Below are 19,001 nucleotides of genomic sequence, written 5' to 3'. Positions count from 1 at the left end.
TCAGGTCTCTTCTTTTGAAAAATTTTCCTAAAATAGACAAGCCGTCAGTATGGCCTGTCTGAGATAATAGTTAACTGTCATATAAATAATTATATTAATGGACATTCCGGCACGCACTTATCACGAGGCAGCAACTCATGTTAATGACATTGATTAAAATGTGCGAGAAACTCTTCAGTTACTTCCCATCAGTGATGAACTTATATGGCGGATTGTAGCATCAAATTGAATCCGTTTTTAATACGAGCAAAATCGTTGGTACAGGAAAGCTTATGCCAACGTGCATATGTCTTCTGGCCACCTAATTATTTTGGAAGAGCTGATACTATATAACATATAACACCAAAGCGTGTTTTCTTCACGGACACATTCTGTCGTACAATTAATTATATACGTCAACTTTTCGCAGATCATTTTATATGTAATGAACATTCTCTTAATCTTAACATTCATTTATAACTATTTGGAGCCATAGGACGGAAACTTCATAGAGTTATAGTAAATGTGAAGTCGGATGTGGTTACCTCACCTTGAGAAGGTTGAAGGTACGCCATCAACTCTTCCCAACGTGACCTACGATGGCTCTTCTAGAGGTCCCTTTCTGATAAACATTAATCTCGAGATATAAATACGTGGCCGTTTAAACTTGGAAATACCTTCGCTTCTGTAATGAATGTGAGGCCAAAACTTGATAGAACAAAGAGATACCGCAAATTATTCTATGAGGAGTACTATCCATTTAAAGAGTCATGTTTATTCTCCTAATGTGCTGGAAAACGACAACATAAGACCAAGTTAGACAGAATAACTGTTTGTAGAAGTCTATGAATCATATATAAAATTAAATAGTACCGTTCTAAAGTCTTACACGCGCTATAATACGGCTGGTTATCAATATCATTGCTTTTATTTAAGAGCCATCACTCTGTTTGACGGATGGCTACCATTTGTGTTTGACCGTATAATATAAGTTGTTCTTCTTTAGGAGTTTTGGCATCTACTAGGGTAGTAAAACTGTTATTTGTCGTTTCATTGACAGTCATAGGACTACTAAACCTAAAGAAACCGCAGATCATTTTGAAACAAGGCAATGTCCAGTTGTATAATGTCATTCTCTTTTGGTTCGTGCCAGCCCAACATGTTTGTCTTACGGGAAGGAATGCTTGAAAGCACAGAGTTCACCACATTGGAAAGGAAAAAGATTAAGTTGAGTTCAGTCACAAAGTGAAGATTGTTGGAAAGGTCAGTGAATACAATTTGGCAGCAAAAAACATTCTAATTGAAATGGCAATCATTCAACGTTTTCGTAAAATTCCATTAGGAAATGTGCCTATCGATATGAAACATAATGCCTTCATTATCTGATTGATCTAATAGTGCACATGGAACGGAAGCAGCTCTAGGCTTCCACATAGCTGCTGCCGTTTCATTACTTTCATTTAGAGCAATTGGCTACAAGTGCTGTTGTCCTGAGTAGTTATCGAGCATGTTTTAATTCATCGCCCCTCACCGTTACATCCGCTTCAATGTCTTAAGCTCCATTATTACTGACACTCATCCTATCAGGGCACAAAACGTTAACATCTTTATACCATATATTCGCTCTTGCTCATGCGTCACTACAGAGATTTTTCTCTTGACCAAGATAAATTAGAAGATCTAATCTTGAAGAACTTGCCCTATTGTTTAACACCGTCGTGAGTAAACAGTTGACACATAGCTGTTTTCCGTTGTGGAAGGCTGGATTACTGGTGAAAAAAGTAGTAAGGTTATTTTCTAAATGCATCGATGTGTTATATCATCCCTAGCCGATGGGTTGTCTCTTTCAAACTATTCTCCGGAGTTGAAAAGATAGGTGTTTAGACTTTTTTCAGTAGTATTAGAATGAAGTGCTTTATATATTTGTATCTTCTTATTCTTTGTATTATCGCTTGGGTTTAGATAAAGTCTTTCAAGCGGAACTAGATACTACTGCTACTACTCTCACTATCTTTTTGGTTATGTAACTGGTGTGAATCACTTGTATTTGAGGCCATATCTAGCTCGTGCATATGTATTAGTAATTTAACACCCCTCATTATTTAAGAAAGAAAGTGAGTTTTATTCAAACATATGCACATAATACAAAAGTAAGTTTACATAAATACATAGTTGAATAACCTGGAGATAATGATAGCATGAACGAAAATACAGAGCACTTACCAGCAATCAGATGCCAAAGTCCAATCATTCACTATTTCAGAACAAGGTAGTACCCAAGGATTTGCGTTAAGACTAGAAGTTTTAGCAATGATTCTAATGTCCCTGTTAAAAGTACCGCTGTGATCAATATGCAAGCAGAAGGCTGTCTTCCCATGATTGTTTTCAGCTTCCAAAGCAGTTCTGACAGCGCATTTTATGTTCTCTAATGGAACGGTTTCACTGAATTCATTGTTGACAGTCAAAGGGGGATACAAAAATATTCCATGATTCGTAAATATCTGAAATAATGATATCGACCGAATGGTAATCCTTACTTTGTTTGAAAAGAGTGAAGAATTTTTGAGCTGCAATTTCTAAAATTCTGTGTTTATTTGCTATAATCCGGTTGTAATACTGGGCAACATCCTACCAATTTAAACCCTGTTTTTTAGATGTACCCTGTAATTGATGTAAGTAACCATGATAATTTTTATAGACCTCATTAAATGTGTTCCCGCTCATGTTCGAATAAAAGTTCTGTGTTTTCACTTGATAGCTCTTGAGCGTGCCATTTGCTATTTTAAGTGTAACAATTTGACAATATCTACCAATACACGTGTCAACTAAAGTGTATAGACTGAAGTCATCATTATGTGTTGCATAGATAGATTCCCAATAATTTTGGGCAGCGGCAAATGTAGTAGGAGCAGGCTCATTAGTCCCATTTAATAACCAGTAAGTGGCCCCATATGTTCCACTTTGGCTATCTTTGAAAAATATTTCACTGGTGGATTCCAGAGCTACTGCATAAATTCGAAGCGGAAGCGTGAATAAGCTCAAAAACATGATGATAACAACATATTTTATGTCCTTCATAAGTTGATGTTGTATTCACGTACTAATAGAGGACCTGGAGAAGATACAGAAGCTTTATAGGATTAAATGGATCATAGTTTGTGTACAATAAACCTAAGCGTGAAACTTGCCAACTTGATTTAAGCGACAGATCCTAGATTTTTTTACAATATCGAGGACAATGACATACTCATCAAATTCCACTAAAGGTTCAGTGAAAAGACACCGTATTTTTGGTTCTCTATTTTCTTAAGGAGGTCCACAGACTAGATCACATTGTCTCCTTTATTTTGCATAATAGACCTTTCTTTGTATTAAAGGTTCTTGAGCAATGGCACCATTTTGACCATGCATGCCGCTGTCTATGACTATATAAATAATTGGATATATCACAAAAAAATTTGAGAAGACTTGCAAAATGAAGAGATGTAGTTTTTCTTACTACTATTACCATGAAGGGTTTGTAAGAGAGTTGATTATTGCTCAAGCAATTATAATATGTATAAACTCTGCATTCATGTTAGATATAACAATGTACGACTTATATTGTAACTCTACTGGTAAAATTTGAAGAATATGGGCTTATCATAATATATTCTGAGTTAATGTACGTCATGGTCCCAGGGCCAAAGTATTTTTTTCTATTACAAAAAAAATTGTACATTGAAGAGAAGTAACAGATGTTGTCAGATTATATCTCACCATGAAGGAGGAGGGCAAAGAAGACAGTTTAGTATTTTTATAATTCTTAAGTGATTAATATAAAGTTTTGGAACGAAATCATGAAGGGCCTATAGGACTATAGCACATATCGCTAGACGAGAATACTATGGATTGGCAAATGACAACGAAAGGAGCTAACACGACGATTGACAATAACAGGAAGAATACCTACTTGTATAAATAGGCAGAACCTACATAACGCCGTCAGGTGACAAGTGTCAATCTTTTATCATGTCATCGACGGGAATGTCATGAATTTACAAGGTATAAACGAACAGTATCTAGTATCGAGAGAACATATTTTCCTCTTATGATAGATACTCTTTATATAAAAAAAAGGTACCAAAAATATTGGTTTTATAACATATGGTTTGACGCTGATTCCACACTGCATTTGTTTGGTATATTACGGCTAACTCTTAGATCTCGTTCATTACTAAAAATCATCTATTAATAACTCCTCAAGAGAGGAAAATGCTACCGCTGGGTTTTTTATTAATGGATTATATCTTTCATATATATAAAGACGGACACGAAACGAATGACATCGTCGGTCAACACGGTCGCATGTTGTGCGTTAAAATTGCTTAGTGCAGTCACAGATGTCATAGCTATACGTTTCGCAAAACCCTGCATCGTCAAAATCCATATGTGCAGCGTAGCCAGTCTCCTGGCGTCCCCATGCTACCCAGCACCCATTATCCTTCTTCGGTTGAGGGGTAAATTCACAGATACATCCATCCGTCGTACACACCTCCTATCATAGTAGCTGCACTGTGAGCGCTAAGTTCCAAGATCATCATATTAGCGTCCCCATTACCCATCCAGTTGATTACACCATCCCAGTATGCTACAGTCCCCTCACTTTCAGACTGCACGAATATTTCGTGGCCTTCAGTGTTTGTTTAGCATTGAATTCGTTACGTTTCTGGAAGCCGCTTTCCGGCATACTTGTGATGTATGCATGCGTAAAGTTGGTTTGTAGAAAATTATACATGGTTTGATTGCCTGAAGTGTGGACTATAGTCCCCTCCAGTAACCATTCATCTCCCAACTCTCTTTTAGTCATTGGAATGTCACTCGTCATACCTACATTATTTGCTAAGTCTGCAACTAACGGCCCTAGTAGAGCTAGTCCCGCAAGTGTTAACGCCAGATAGATGAGCCCGGTCCGATTCGCCATGCTGTTGATGTGCATCACGAGGTCGTCACTCATTGTAGCCCACCTAAGGTCCCTCTTTCATCATGCACCCGTATCTAACCTCTTCGCTACTGCAAAGCCAAAGGCGGCCACCGAAGTCAAGACCGATGAAGCGCACTCGACACCATCCACCGGCTGCCCTGAAGCTGTAGTACAGTGCTTAACCAAATCTAGTATGTTGGCCGCTCCTCCCACTGCCACTGCCACTGCCCACTTAGCTTCTCTCCTTGTACCTAGCTTATCAGCTAACTTAGTCATTGAGGTTTGCAGTATGATGTTGATCATAGCCACCCTAATACACCTAACTGAGGCAATGGCAATACTAAATACTGCCAGCGAAATAATGACAAGGGTGGTGTTTCGGTTTCTCATTGGTTCTGTATAAAAAGTATATCTAATAAGAGACGAAAAGTATGTTCAATAAGAAAGGAAAAGATGTTCTCTCGATACTATTTATATACGAAAAAGGTACAAGAAATATTGGTTTTGTACTACATTTTAAAGCTGATTTCACACTTTATTTGTTTCATATATTACAGCTGATTCTTAGATCTTATTTGTTACCCAATGTTATCTATTAATAGCTCTTCAAGAGAGGAAACGACTACTGTCGGTTATCAATATTTACTGATTTCGAATACCACAACCTGAGGCACTCTGGTATGAGGCGTGTCTATTTTATCAGTAAAATTTACATACTTGCTATTTCTATGGGGGGGAATTAACTTGGTTAACAAAGCATCAATATACATTTAAATAACCTTTGCCATTGATGCTTTTCTAGCTTTGTAGTCCAAGCATAATGGAGATTCTTTGAAATTAGAAAATATATACAATAATGCTCTGTACTTCTGGCGCCTAAAATAATCGACCTGAAGTGAAGAGAAGCTTCACGAATAAATTTAAATAAAAGCGTACTTAAATGGTCTGGAAACAATCACAATTTCAACACAGATATGGAGCACCTACCAGCAGTTAGCTGTTTTAGTCCAGTCATCACCAATCGTGGCACAAGGTAATCCCCAAGGATCAATCATACCCGAAGAACCCTCGGCTATCAGCCTGATATTCATGTTGTAGGTACTACCGTGATCAATATGTAAACAGAAGGCTGTTTTTTCATGATTGCGTTCAGTCTCCAACGCAGTCCGGACAGCACATTTTATTTTTTGTACTGGAATATCTTCATTGCAGTTACTGTCTGTTTCTAATGGCGATACAAAAACGACCCATTCCTTGTAAGCATTTAAAAGAATATGATCAATTGAGCAATAATCACTGCGTTGATTGAAAGCAGTTAGCATCTTGTAAACCACGGTTTCTACAATTGCGCACAGATTTGCAACAGCTTGACTACAGTACTGAGTGAGGTATTGCCAATTCAAACCAATTTTTTTATCTTTAAGTCGGGAGTAATCATCTCGGTCATAATGATATATATAACCACCACTAAAAGTGCTTCCAGTCATATTTCTATAGGACTTCTTTGTTTTGACCTGATAATTCTTGATGGTTCCATTATTTATTTCCAACGTGACAAGTTGACAATATCTATCAACACATGTGTCAACTAAAGTATAACGAGATGAGTTATCATTACTATTTTTAGTAAATAAAGACTCCCAATAGTTTATGGGAGTAGGATATACGGTTGGAATGGCTTCATTAGATCCATTTAATAACCAATAATTGGCTCCAGACACTCCCGTCTGCCCAGCTTTGAGAAATATCACATTTTTAGACTCTATAGATGCTGCAGATATTTGACGTGTAATTGTTAATAACCCTAATGAGAGTATAGTAACGAAAAATATTCTCATTTTCCCCATGTTTTGGTTTTGCACTCGCCTGTCAAAAATGTGGTTTCACAGAATCATTGTATTCATATAATGGTTAATTGGATCACGTCTTTACAAATGAACTGTTGAAACCTGACCACCCGTCAATATTGGTGCTGGCAAAAAATTCCAGACCGCGGTCGTTCTTTTCCCGAGCGATACTTACATGGAGTGATAACTTGAGCAAGAAGTCACGAGAAAACCAGCACCTTGAGTGTAACCTAGCATTTTCCCAATTAGATTAATTCATATTCTCGATCATCCTACAACATTTAAACACGATTGTTTTTCTCCCTTAGTTATCTTCATGAGCTCTTTTCTTGTATGGATGCTTGCGTAGGAATCTACTTTTCTTACAAAAGAAATATTACTCATTAGAAGACGACTGCGAAGCAGCTGGTTGTTCTTAACAATCTTAAGCATTTTAGATTTAAAACCACCGTATAGTTGATTCCCGAGGCTACAAATCAAAATTCATGGTTCGCTCAAAAGAGTTTTGCGTATATGGCAAAACATATCAGCTGTATGATGAAATCTCAATATAAAAATGCCTCATATCCACAATAGAATGCTGATAAGGAGTTAAACGAAGTAGGTAATGATCTATACACTTACAGCAGATATTTTTCAAAAGGTCTCAGCTACATTTTTTATACATCTAGTCCATAGATATATATAATTTCATTACTAGGATAAGAATAGAGAGTAAGAACTAGCTAAGCTAAGCTTGATACCTGATATAAAAGATACACTCTCTACTATGACAGCTTCTTTTTCATACGATTCATTCATTGAACGGAGGCACAGAGATTTTACTTAACTCAAATTAATAGAAAGTTGCTGATGGATGAAGAAATACAAAGCATTATTGAAAAGTGTTGGAACTAATGGTTTTCAGAGAAAACGTCATTGCTCGAACTAAAAAAACTGTATATATCCTATATTTATATTTAATATAATCGCGGCTTATCCAAATCATTAAACAAAGAAACAGATTGAAATATGCATATATATCACCGTTTGTCCTAGTTGAATTGCTCACAAGGGCGCTAATTCGTAAAAAACCAATCCTTCAGACTAGTATGCCACGACATGGAATGAAAACAAAAAAGAATCGAAGGCTCTCCGTTATCAATATTGGTGGAAATAACTTCACAACGTCAACATTAGTCGTTAATCGCCTAGTATGTAGCAGTTTATTATGTGCTCAACTCACTGGTAAAACCTTTGTGGTATGTAATATGCCAAGAATCTATGACTAACTTTGTCAACCAAGTGATAAGCATTCATTTGGATACCCTACATTATTGATGTCAACTGTATACACATACATGCATTTATATACATAATGGAAATTCATATGGAAACGATTATAGTATATATATGTTATCATCTACTGGAACATTTATAATTTTTGCAGATAGTAAAAAAATTGTAAAAGAACAGGTTATTTAAAAAATAATCAGAAAAGATGAAAATGACCAATTAATAAAAATTGCGAAGATTTACCAACAGTCAGATGTTTTGGTCCAGTCATCGCCAATTGTAGCACAAGGCAACCTCCAAGGATCAACCATGGCCACTGAAGTTTTAGCAATAATTCTAATATCCATATTGAAGGTACCACCGTGATCAATATGTAAACAGAAGGCTGTTTTTTGATGATTGTGTTCAGCCTCCAACGCAGTCCGGACAGCACATTTTATATTTTCATCCTTAGCAGTAGTATCACAGTTTTTTCCAGTAGTGTATGTTGAAACGAAAGCATTCCATGACACGTAGGGATCGATGATGATATTCTCAAGGGTAAACCCTGAACATTCCTCTTTATCCTTTTTGAAAGCGGCTACTATTCTGTCAACTATGTCTGATGCGACCGTGTACACGTTACTAGTGAAGTCGAATGTTGCAGCTGCTAGATTGTAATACTTGGCCAGACTTTTTACATTCATGCCACATATTTTACGAGTGCACTGTGACTCGTATTCGACGTCATCACGCTTCCCATAAGCGCCATCAAGGCTGCTGTCAGTCATGTTTTTAAAGAAATTCTGAGTTTCTATTTGATAATTCTTAGTAGTTCCGTTAATTATCTCAATTGTGACCTTTTGACAGTACTTATCGACACATGTGTCTACTAGAGTGTAGATAGTGGAGTCCCTTTTACCGAGTAATTGAAGATTGGTATATAAGGATTCCCAATAATCAATAACAGTAGTGTAGTTAACTGGAGTAGCTTCAGCAGTTCCATTTAATAGCCAGTAGTTAGAATCTGCTTTTCCAAGTTCGTTCCCTTTGACAAAAATTGCACCTTTTTGCTCTATAGGTGTTGCACAAGCTTGAAGAACAAGTGCAAACAAGCTAAAGGAGACGATATTAATCAGTTTGTTCATTTTTTTCCTCATGAGCCGCTTATACCTACTTTAGTCAAGAAAGGAGTGAGGGAAAGCTTTTTGTTAAGATATATTCCATCTTTTATACTTCAAAAACTAATTGCAAATATAGCTTCGAAAGGATGGAACTTCGATGTATACAACCTAACCGTACAGATATACACGAAAATTTGTAAGGTTTGCTACTCAAAAAAGTTTTGCAAGTCTGATACGGTACACAGTATGCTAAGTCAGCTAACTTACTAGTTAAGGTTTAAACATGTCACAGGAAGTATTACTTAAGAATACAGACTTTGAGCGAGATGTTGCAGCAAACTTTTAGTGTTGAACATTTCCTTTGTCAGCGGTACGACCTAAGATGAAAAGAGATAGATAATGCATATGGATTGTGTAGCTGTAAACAGTGTTTGCATCGCCCAGGCTATTTTCAATAAGGGGTACTAAAGTTATTTGCTCATTGTTGACTGTATGTGTTAACGACTGTGCAAACCTGAGTCGTAGTTATGCACATATTAAAATATCGAGAACATGCAGCAATTGAGCTGTGTCTTCTAAATCGGACCAGAGCAAATGACTTCGGTTGTTAGCTTTCCAAAAGATCTTTTTCCCTTTAGGACATTAGGCAGATCTACATAGCCGAAGGAAATTGCGTGCTGCAGTCATTCGCGAAAGACCCGACTAAAAATTTCCTATCTAATTTCAGGCACGTTTTGAGAAAGTGATGCGAATGGACGAACAGAGCTGCAGAAATGTTTAACGTTTAGTGCATTTTCGATGGACGTCTGAGCTGGAAAGGCGTGGATTTGACAACCCAATGTTAGAAATCGTGAGGTATTTGATGGTTTATAGGTGTTAATGAATTATATACAGAGTTAAGTAGTCCGGTTTTACCTTCTTATATAAGAATATCTCGTAGTATGGTCTATAATATACGTCGCTTGTCGATGTATGGTTGATTCGGCGTAGGTAGCTTTTCCAGACGTAATATGAGTATAATTAGATTGAGTTATGCGGACTGTCACAGACACTGGCAGAGTAAAATAGCAATAGTATATTCTATTTTTCTTAAAAAGTAATATATAGAACAGAAGAAACTTCCAGCTGAGAGAAATATCTGGAAGAGATAGTTCTTGACATGTGTCTAATTTGAGATGAGTGTCAAATTGTAAACCGGTACCGCTCCTTCTCTAATCTTAGCTTCCAACAGATATAAAGATGAATCGCCTTCCAACATATCGTCCCACTCTGATGGGGGACCTCATAGTCCGAATGATTCTCTGGCGTTGGGAAGATAGATGTTACAACTTTTTCCCAGTAGTGTTAGATGGGAGTGCTGCAGTACTTGTATCCTCTTATTCTTTGATTATGATTGCGTTTCGATAAATGATTCGAACGATTCAAAAGGCAGAATAGTGTAGAATATTGAACTGAGAACAAATATCAGTCATTTTAATTAAAGATTAGATGACTTGTGTATCCGCAACCATAAGAGATACTTGGTCGTTGGATGCGTCTAATTTAAATGGAAAAGTGGTTGATACGAATGCAATCAAATTCATAGTTACGAATGTTGTCAATACCTCATAACAGTCAAAAATGCTATTCCGTGTTATTCTTAGCATTATACACCATTGATGGTGAGAGTATAATTCTTAAAAAGAAGGCAATCCTGAATTACTCAAAAACATTTCATTTTGAAGGAGGATCAGCTCAAGAAAGCTGTTCATGAGTTATTGAAGTTAAGACATTCTAATCTGTGCGTATGTGGTAAACGATCAGGAAATAGTAGTAACTGATGGAAGGAGTGCTGGTCAGCAATACGGGACCCATCCCTTTAGTCATATCTTTATCTTGTCCCTTCATTCTATGAATTCGGCATCGTGCTTGGAAGTAGTAAGTGTACTCTTTTCAGTCAGCTCTGAAGTTCATTGGAAATGTAAGTTATATCTGTTAGTTAAAGTAATCGTGCAGTTGATTGAATTACATCAAATCTTTTTTTCTCGAGAATACGAAAATTTTAAAAAAAAAAAAAAAATCGAAGATTCGAAGTTGAAGAAAGAGGGAACAGAGCTGAGAAGAGAGAAGGGGTGAGTGACGAGTATGGCAGATACGCATGCGAGTTGGATTATAATTAAGGCGATTATGGTCAATTGTCACTAAAATGAAGCCTGAAGTATCGAGATCAGTAGGATTATTCACCAACATTTACTGGAGATCTGAATAGCTGAGAAAGCTATGATGTGTCCAAGTGTTAGTCGACATAATTGTATGCTTTAAGGCTGACTAGTTCTATTCATTGAAGGCCAATTGAATGTAGTCATGATTATAGAGTTAGTTTACGCTGATTTGGTGTCAATTCCGATCGATCTGAAATGTACAATCAATTTAATAAGGGGAAGAAGAGTAGACAATACAGGCCCAAAATAGCTTATTGAAAGATTTTTGATAAAGATAAGTTGTATTATTAGCAAGTGGTTACGTTGATGGACTTCCCTGATTTCAATTGTCCCTATATAATGGCGCCCCTTTGGATTGATAAAAGAATATGATACGATGACATAGTCATAGATATTTCAAAGTAAAGATAAGGCAGCATTAGCACAATAAATACGCACAGATCTATAATATTGGTCTTAGGTGATGTAATTCACAATGTTGTCGGATTCAGCGATGTTGAAATCAAGATTGTTTAGTCGATTTCTTGAGATATGTTGTGGGGAAGTCGTTGGGCAATTGAGTAATGGTGTTGAAATAGTCACCAGATGTCGATGAGAAGTAGTAACGAAGCTTCGTTGGTAATTGATCGGCGTATTTGATTTGATCAGAATTTGAGATTGCGGATTGACGAAGCTGGCTTTCAATAGTCTTTCGTAAAGTATAGGTTAGAATTGAATGGATGTATTTATTCTAAACGATAGTGTTGGAACTCGTTTGTGTTCATTAATTTGGATAATATTCGTATGTGGAAGAAGGGAGACGACAATATGACGCGTGTATTCATATTATTACAAATAAAGAGATGATGGAATGAATGTCATCTGTTGGTGAAGTATTCAGAACGATTATTATAAATGACGCTAGTGATAAAGAGAATGTCTGAGGTTAATCTTTCCAGGTTTGAGACTGTCATTTGAGAAGCTATGATGCTATTAGAAAAATACTTGAATTCTTCGAGTAGTTATGTTCCCTGACAATCAATAATGAGGTGAATCCAAATAGATGGTCATTCAGTAAATTATCATTAGTGGAATGCGATGGTGTGTTCAATAATGGAGTTAGGTCACAGATTCATTTGAAAGTGATCCGTGTTAGTATTGAGAATAAGACGCTTGAACGCTGTGTATGTCATAATTAGATGATGATATCGTGACTGTTATTGAAAGAAATTAGACAGACTGTCTCAGAGGGCACTGAATAGAATTTAGATCGATTATTCTTTGAGATGAGCAAAACAGGTCAAAAACGAAGGTGTTTCCTTCTGTCATGAACAGGATGAGTCTCTTATTCCATCCAGTTAGACAAAATATTGGTTATTCGATAGGTGAATATGCCAACCGGTTGAAGCATTGTCATCAGATAAATGATTGAAACGGTTTTATCAATATACAGACCATCTTTTCACCACCATAAAAACCTTTCCGTGAATTATTCGTATCAACGAGACATGTATTAAATTAAGGTACAAAGTAAACTGATAAAACACAGGATATAATTCTGGGGGGTCTAAAACCACAGCATCGTAACGTTTTCCATGTACGTACAATATATAAAAAAAATTTTCCGTAACAATACAATCACGTTACTCCTCATCATCCGTGGAGTTCAGAATATCTGTGACACTCAATTCTTCATAGCTGAGAAGAGGATGGTGGTCAGAAAAAGGGATATACACATCCTCAATAGGCACTCCAGGGGACCCTGATCTTATCACTACTTCATTTTCAAAGTCCAAATGCTTAGGAAAGAACCCAAGGTTATTAGCAATTTCTAGATGCTCTTCGAAAATATCCATTCTTCCAAGGAACAGTGCAAACCTCGCAACATCAACATCACAAACCCCTGGGCTTCGCAATTTTTCATACGATTTGTCATCTCTCAAGCATGCAGCTAACTGCAAAGGATAGTCCAGATAAGGGTAGACCGAAAGCTGATCTCCGAGGTTCTGTTGTGGGATATTTATGATAGAGTAACTGAACATCCAAAATGGTTCGTACTCCTCAATCAAATAGTCGTTGATCATACCATTAATCAGCGTGTTAGACACTGCAGACTTGCAGACCGATTTGGGAAACTTCTTGTCGTTCTTCAGCACCATGGCTGCAAACGATGCACTCACCAGAGCACCGTGCTTTGCATACTCAAAGTCCCCGTACTCGATGTTGTAATTTGCCACATCCCCAGTGTACGCAAAGTACTTGTTCCACTGTCTTTTTGACATTTTCTCTGCTATTTACTGGATTGTATTGTATCTCATGTGTATTCTTTTCATATCTCCTTTATAAATAGGAGGACTGAAATTTTTTTTCATGCGCTTTCCTAAAAAAAAGATTTGCTATAAAACAGGAGACGTTTCAGTTATTTTGCAGCATACAACTGGAAGGTATACCAGGTAGATATCTTCACAATATGTACCAGGAGATCCTAAATAAGATCGAAAGCAGGTACCACAGGGCATGCTTTGCTGCCTACAACTACGACTTTGACAACCTCGTGGCCAACTTCAACAAGGAAGACTTCAATATCCGTTCATGGTACGATGACGATCACTATTATTCCGACAATGACCTTAGAAAGGAAGACAAAGAAGGTTCAAAGGGCATGAAATTAACTCAAGAACACACGTTGACGTACTATATCGTGAGGGGTGCGCGGTTCAGCTTTTATTTTGCGTGGAAATTGAGGCATTCTGATTTGGAATTAAATCAATGGATCTATAGGGCCATCTCTGCCAGATTCATCATGAGTAACTACCTCGAGGACGACATCATAAAGAAGTACATTCCTGCCTGTGTATGGTATCCAAACATCCCAACGAAGGAAACATGTTTCAAACTGCTAGAAATTCTGCCAGACTACAAATACACAATAGGCTTTGTTGCTGGATATAACAACTGGAAAGATGTTTTTGTCAAGTGTGATTTTAAGTGTGTGGATGCTTTTCTTTGGAAAATGTTGCTTACACTCAAAAGAGAAGAAATGCTCAATATCTTGAAGGATAAAGCGGATGTCAGGTATTTCATAAAGAAAGATGGGAGGGTTAACTTGGATGCCAAAATATGGAGAACTACTCCGGAAAAAATTGCCCCTTACACAAAGAAAGATATTTGTTTCGAACCATTTGCACCGGAAAGATTGATGAGGTACCGCTCGATTAACGAAGAATATTTGGAATGGAATACCTATGGCCAAAGTTATGAGGGGCCTACGTTAAGGGCAGACGTCACAGGTATTGGTTATATAAAAGGCTTATACATGGAAAGAAGAATTCATTTGAATGAGAGAATGGAAGAGCTCTATATGTAGTTCCTTGTTCACTGTTTACGATTAACTAAATACAATTTATAAAGTTTTTATAAAGACAATTAGAAGAACCTTCGAGGTTTTGTCTAGTTTCTATGGATCAAATAACTGAAGTGTAACGAGTCAATCTTTTTTACATGATGCAGAGGCGACCACTTCAGGTAAATTTCGAATACCACGAACTATCTTATAATGAGGACCATCTAGCCTTTTACCTGATATACCCAGCTTTTTATTCGCCTGATCAATCTCCTTAGGAGTTACCTCTCTACTATTATCACCTGCTGTTTTAAACATATAATTGTCATCATCGGCTAATATGTATTTAGAATAGTCATGCAGATCATAAATCTTTTTCATTGCAGTATATCTGTGGTTTGCTATTTCTTTTAGCACTGATTTAGAGGTTTCTAGCATGTTTGGATCACTAATCTTACCAGACATCTGAACAAGATCTTTATATATAGTCTCTAAAAGTGTCTTATAGTTCTTTTCCGCAAACTTACCAAGATAAAGGATGTCCTTTTTTAAACCTTCTTTAATCTTCTCTTCTGCATTTTCCATATTTTCGAAAATTAACGAGAGTTGTTGTATGATCCCTTTTTGCTGAATTTGAATGATAAAGATGCTGCAGATAATCCATAGGACTGAGCAGTGGCGAAAAAAAGTTGCTAGTATGATCGGAATAATGCTAATCGCTGCATCAATTATATAGGCGCCTAAAATTGCCCCATTGGCCAGCCTACCATTGAAAAAACGCTTGATGTAGATCAGAGGATTGAACATTAAAGTTGCATTATACGCCCTTGATGAGAACTATACTGTTAGGTATCAAAGAGGGTTGTATGCTAGAATATGATGGTACCCACCACTATCCCAGCTCTAGTAACAGATTTCTACGGAAAAATTTCGAATAACTTGCCAACTCTTTGGGGTGGAAGGATAGTTTCATCTCTGAAGGTTTTGATACACCAGGTAATTCTAATTTTTGCTATACCCTTTTAGATGGGACTGTCACTTCAAAACATTTATAGAAAATGTTAGAGATAAAAACCTAGACGTTCTCTATGTGTACAACTACTGAGTGTTTGTCGAATAAGATAATTATAAGAAAAAAGTATTATTATCTGTAACGATGACAGGACATTTTTGCCTTGCAGAAAACTTTACCGCATTGCTCAAGTGGAATATTGATGTTCTACAGAAGCACGCAAACTCAAGAAAAAGAAATTTCTAGAATCTTGAATCTTCTAGATGATGAAACTCATACCTTGCAGTCTTTGTATGCGTCTTCACCCAATTCTCACTTTCGTTAATTTCCCTGCCAACTGGTGGCTATTAAAATTTTACGACTAACTAACTTCCTGATGACGTTTTCCTTTTTTTCCTTTTTTTTTTTTTTTTTTTTTGGATGGACGGATATTTCTCCGCTTTGTTTCTTTTTTTCTGATTCGAGGCACGCTTACGGAAAAACAGTGTCGTCTAAAAAAAAAATAACCAATGCTTACAAACATTTCCAGTCCCTGGCGAAATCCAATGACTTCACAACAGAAAATAGGCTAGCAGTTATGATTTGCTAGAAAGAAATTCTACAGTGGATGGTTCATATTATTGCTATGTCCATTTGGTTGTATGCTACTTGTAGGCTCCTCAGTAGCTATCTTAGTGTGCTCTTTTTGGCTGACTAAAGATAGTTAAAGTTTACATTGCTACAAGTAATAGCCTGAAAGTTTTCAGTGAAAAGAAAAAGACTAGATATAGGTATATAAACACATATAAAATTTTTATTTCCAATTCTTAGGATTTTTGAATCAAGCACAAACAAATATTCTCAATGTATTTGCAAAGTCTGAAGAACACTTTCTTCGTCGATTGTTTGGAATATTTACATCTTACAAGTGTATATGAGGACATACCCGGGAAATACACTGATATACACGATGCTTCAGAAAGCAAACAATCCATCCTGACCGATATAGAAGCTGAGACCAGCACGGACTACGAAAAGCACGCGGACCCTTTCCTGGTGGACTGGAATGGTGATGATGATCCTGATAACCCACAAAATTGGCCCCAAGCAAAAAAAAATTTCATCACCATAGAGATTATGATGCTGACATGTATTACCTACATGGGCTCCTCAATTTACACACCGGGGCAAGAAGGAATTCAGAATGACTTTCACGTAGGTCATGTCACCGCCACACTAAATCTATCATTGTACGTTCTCGGCTATGGGTTGGGCCAAGTATTTTTCTCTCCACTATCCGAAGTTGCCAAAATCGGTAGACAGCAACTTTACATCATAACTTACTTTCTATTTATGGTCTTTCAAATAGGGTGTGCAACTGTGCAAAACATCGAAGGATTAATCATTTTAAGATTCATCTCTGGTATATTATGCTCTCCTTCCTTATCTACTGGTGGTGCCACTATTGCTGATATTATAAGACCCGAAAAGTTGACTCCATACATAGCATTATGGGCAGTAGGCGCTGTTGCCTCTCCTACCGTCGGTCCCTTATTGGGAGCTTCAATGGTAGTTTCGAAAGATTGGAGATGGACTTTTTGGTTATTATTATGGCTCTCTATTCCATGGCTGATAATCTTTATCTTTTTCTTTCCTGAGACGTCGGCAGCTAACATTCTCTCAAGGAGAGCCGCTAGAATTAGAAAGCAAACAGGTGACAGTAGGTATTACACCAGACAGGAAAGAAGTGACGCGAAAGTTAGTCCAAAGCAATTTTTCGTCAATACCCTTTATAGACCAATTGAAATGATCGCCAAAGAACCGATTGTCATGGCATTTGACATTTACCTAGCAGTGTGTTACGGCACATTTTATCTTTTCTTCGAAGCATTCCCAATTGTTTTTATTAACAACTGGCACTTTACCATTGTTGAATTAGGACTCTCGTATATGGGATTCATTGCTGGTTGTTTCATTGCATTCTCAATATTGTTGTTCTTTACAAACAAAGTTGTCACTCCGCGTCGTGATAATGGTACTTTTGTTCCAGAGACATTTTTATTACTAGCAATGTCTGTCAGTTGGTGCTTACCCTGCGGACTCTTTCTTTTTGGTTGGGCTGCAATGACTCACTGGATCGTTCCAATAATCGCAGAAATCTTTTTTTGCATATGTGTATTCAATCTCTTTCAAGCAACATTTTCCTACCTTGCAATGTGTTATCCTAAATATGTCGCCTCAGTATATGCCGGTAATGGGTTATGCCGTAGTGCATTTGCTTGTGCTTTCCCACTATTTGGACAGGCAATGTTCAATAACCTAGCAATTGATGGGTATCCAGTAGCCTGGGGTACTTCAATTCTTGGTTTTGTTTCCATCGTTTTAGCTCTGATACCTTTTGTCCTTTACAAATATGGCGCAGATTTACGTTCCAGGTCTTCTTTCAAGGATTAAGTATTCATTTTGAATTATCAAGTGTATCAACAAATATAAATATATAAATATAGGTGACTGTAAACTACTACATTTTTCATGATCAAGCAACTTTCTGGCGGTCTCGTGGTGTTAAAGCTTTCAGGATTACTGCTCTGGCACTTACTATATCGTGTTGTTGAGGTTCTTGTCATGCAGCTGAATAAGTGGTGTCGCCGAAATGGATAAAGAATTTATCAGAAAAACAAGTATAATTCAGGAAAAGTGGTCTCTATAAAATTAAATGGATTTGGATAGAGCTGTGCGTGTATAGAGGTAGGATTAATAAGTTAAAACGCAAAATTGAGGGCTATGCCAGGTCATATAGCCATTTAAAGAAAACTTAGATGCCATATAAGATGAGAAATGCAGTAAATTACACGTTTCTGTTGATTTGTTGTAAAAAAGCGTGAAATAACGACAATTTTTCGCAGGAGGGCAAAAAACACATCAATACTCAGCCATGGGCAGATGACGATAAGAAACTATGGAGAGGAAGACATCTCTTCCGTTAAGGAAGAAAGGTAATTCTGTTGGTTTAACAGCTCAATAAATTAATTGTATGGTAGTCACTGTATAAAAAACTAAAATGGGCAAGTATGGGGGGCTGAACCGCTGGCTTTCTGTGTTTTATTATTTTAAAGTTGAATTCTTCGAAATTGGTTTTTTCTAAGAAGCTGTCTTTGAATGGAAGTTCTTTTCCGCTGATTAGATAAACAAAGAACAACACTATCGTGTCTAGAAGTCCAGATACATCTATATTAGAACTGTGAAGGATGCAACCAGGTACATCTGACCTGAATAAGAACATTTTTTTTGTCTTTTTCTAACATTTTATTTCGGCTGAA

General features: G+C 36.9%; 6 protein-coding genes across 6 annotated transcripts; 2 read left to right on the top strand and 4 right to left on the bottom strand.

The window, feature by feature from the left end:
* Window positions 1–5,925: 5,925 nt before the first annotated feature.
* Window positions 5,926–6,789, bottom strand: KAFR0K00145 (uncharacterized protein; the record flags this gene model as incomplete). Its single annotated transcript, XM_003959455.1, has 1 exon — window positions 5,926–6,789. One exon carries the CDS (start codon window positions 6,787–6,789, stop codon window positions 5,926–5,928), a length of 864 nt encoding a protein of 287 aa, XP_003959504.1.
* A 1,514-nt stretch (window positions 6,790–8,303) lies between these two features.
* Window positions 8,304–9,203, bottom strand: KAFR0K00140 (uncharacterized protein; the record flags this gene model as incomplete). Its single annotated transcript, XM_003959454.1, has 1 exon — window positions 8,304–9,203. One exon carries the CDS (start codon window positions 9,201–9,203, stop codon window positions 8,304–8,306), a length of 900 nt encoding a protein of 299 aa, XP_003959503.1.
* Window positions 9,204–12,990: 3,787 nt separating this feature from the next.
* Window positions 12,991–13,629, bottom strand: KAFR0K00135 (uncharacterized protein; the record flags this gene model as incomplete). The annotated part of the gene is made up of 1 exon (XM_003959453.1): window positions 12,991–13,629. One exon carries the CDS (start codon window positions 13,627–13,629, stop codon window positions 12,991–12,993), a length of 639 nt encoding a protein of 212 aa, XP_003959502.1.
* A 188-nt stretch (window positions 13,630–13,817) lies between these two features.
* KAFR0K00130 (uncharacterized protein) lies at window positions 13,818–14,714 on the top strand (the record flags this gene model as incomplete). Its single annotated transcript, XM_003959452.1, has 1 exon — window positions 13,818–14,714. The coding sequence occupies one exon, from the start codon at window positions 13,818–13,820 to the stop codon at window positions 14,712–14,714; it is 897 nt and encodes a 298-aa protein (XP_003959501.1).
* Window positions 14,715–14,834: 120 nt separating this feature from the next.
* On the bottom strand, window positions 14,835–15,497 carry KAFR0K00120 (uncharacterized protein; the record flags this gene model as incomplete). Its single annotated transcript, XM_003959451.1, has 1 exon — window positions 14,835–15,497. The coding sequence occupies one exon, from the start codon at window positions 15,495–15,497 to the stop codon at window positions 14,835–14,837; it is 663 nt and encodes a 220-aa protein (XP_003959500.1).
* Window positions 15,498–16,545: 1,048 nt separating this feature from the next.
* On the top strand, window positions 16,546–18,135 carry KAFR0K00100 (MFS transporter; the record flags this gene model as incomplete). Its single annotated transcript, XM_003959450.1, has 1 exon — window positions 16,546–18,135. The coding sequence occupies one exon, from the start codon at window positions 16,546–16,548 to the stop codon at window positions 18,133–18,135; it is 1,590 nt and encodes a 529-aa protein (XP_003959499.1).
* Between the last annotated feature and the right edge of the window lie 866 nt (window positions 18,136–19,001).

This window comes from Kazachstania africana, chromosome 11, assembly GCF_000304475.1.
Source record: "Kazachstania africana CBS 2517 chromosome 11, complete genome".
Classification (NCBI taxonomy): domain Eukaryota; kingdom Fungi; phylum Ascomycota; class Saccharomycetes; order Saccharomycetales; family Saccharomycetaceae; genus Kazachstania; species Kazachstania africana.
Note: the sequence above shows the minus strand (reverse complement) of the source record. Positions and strands in the feature narration are given on the sequence as shown.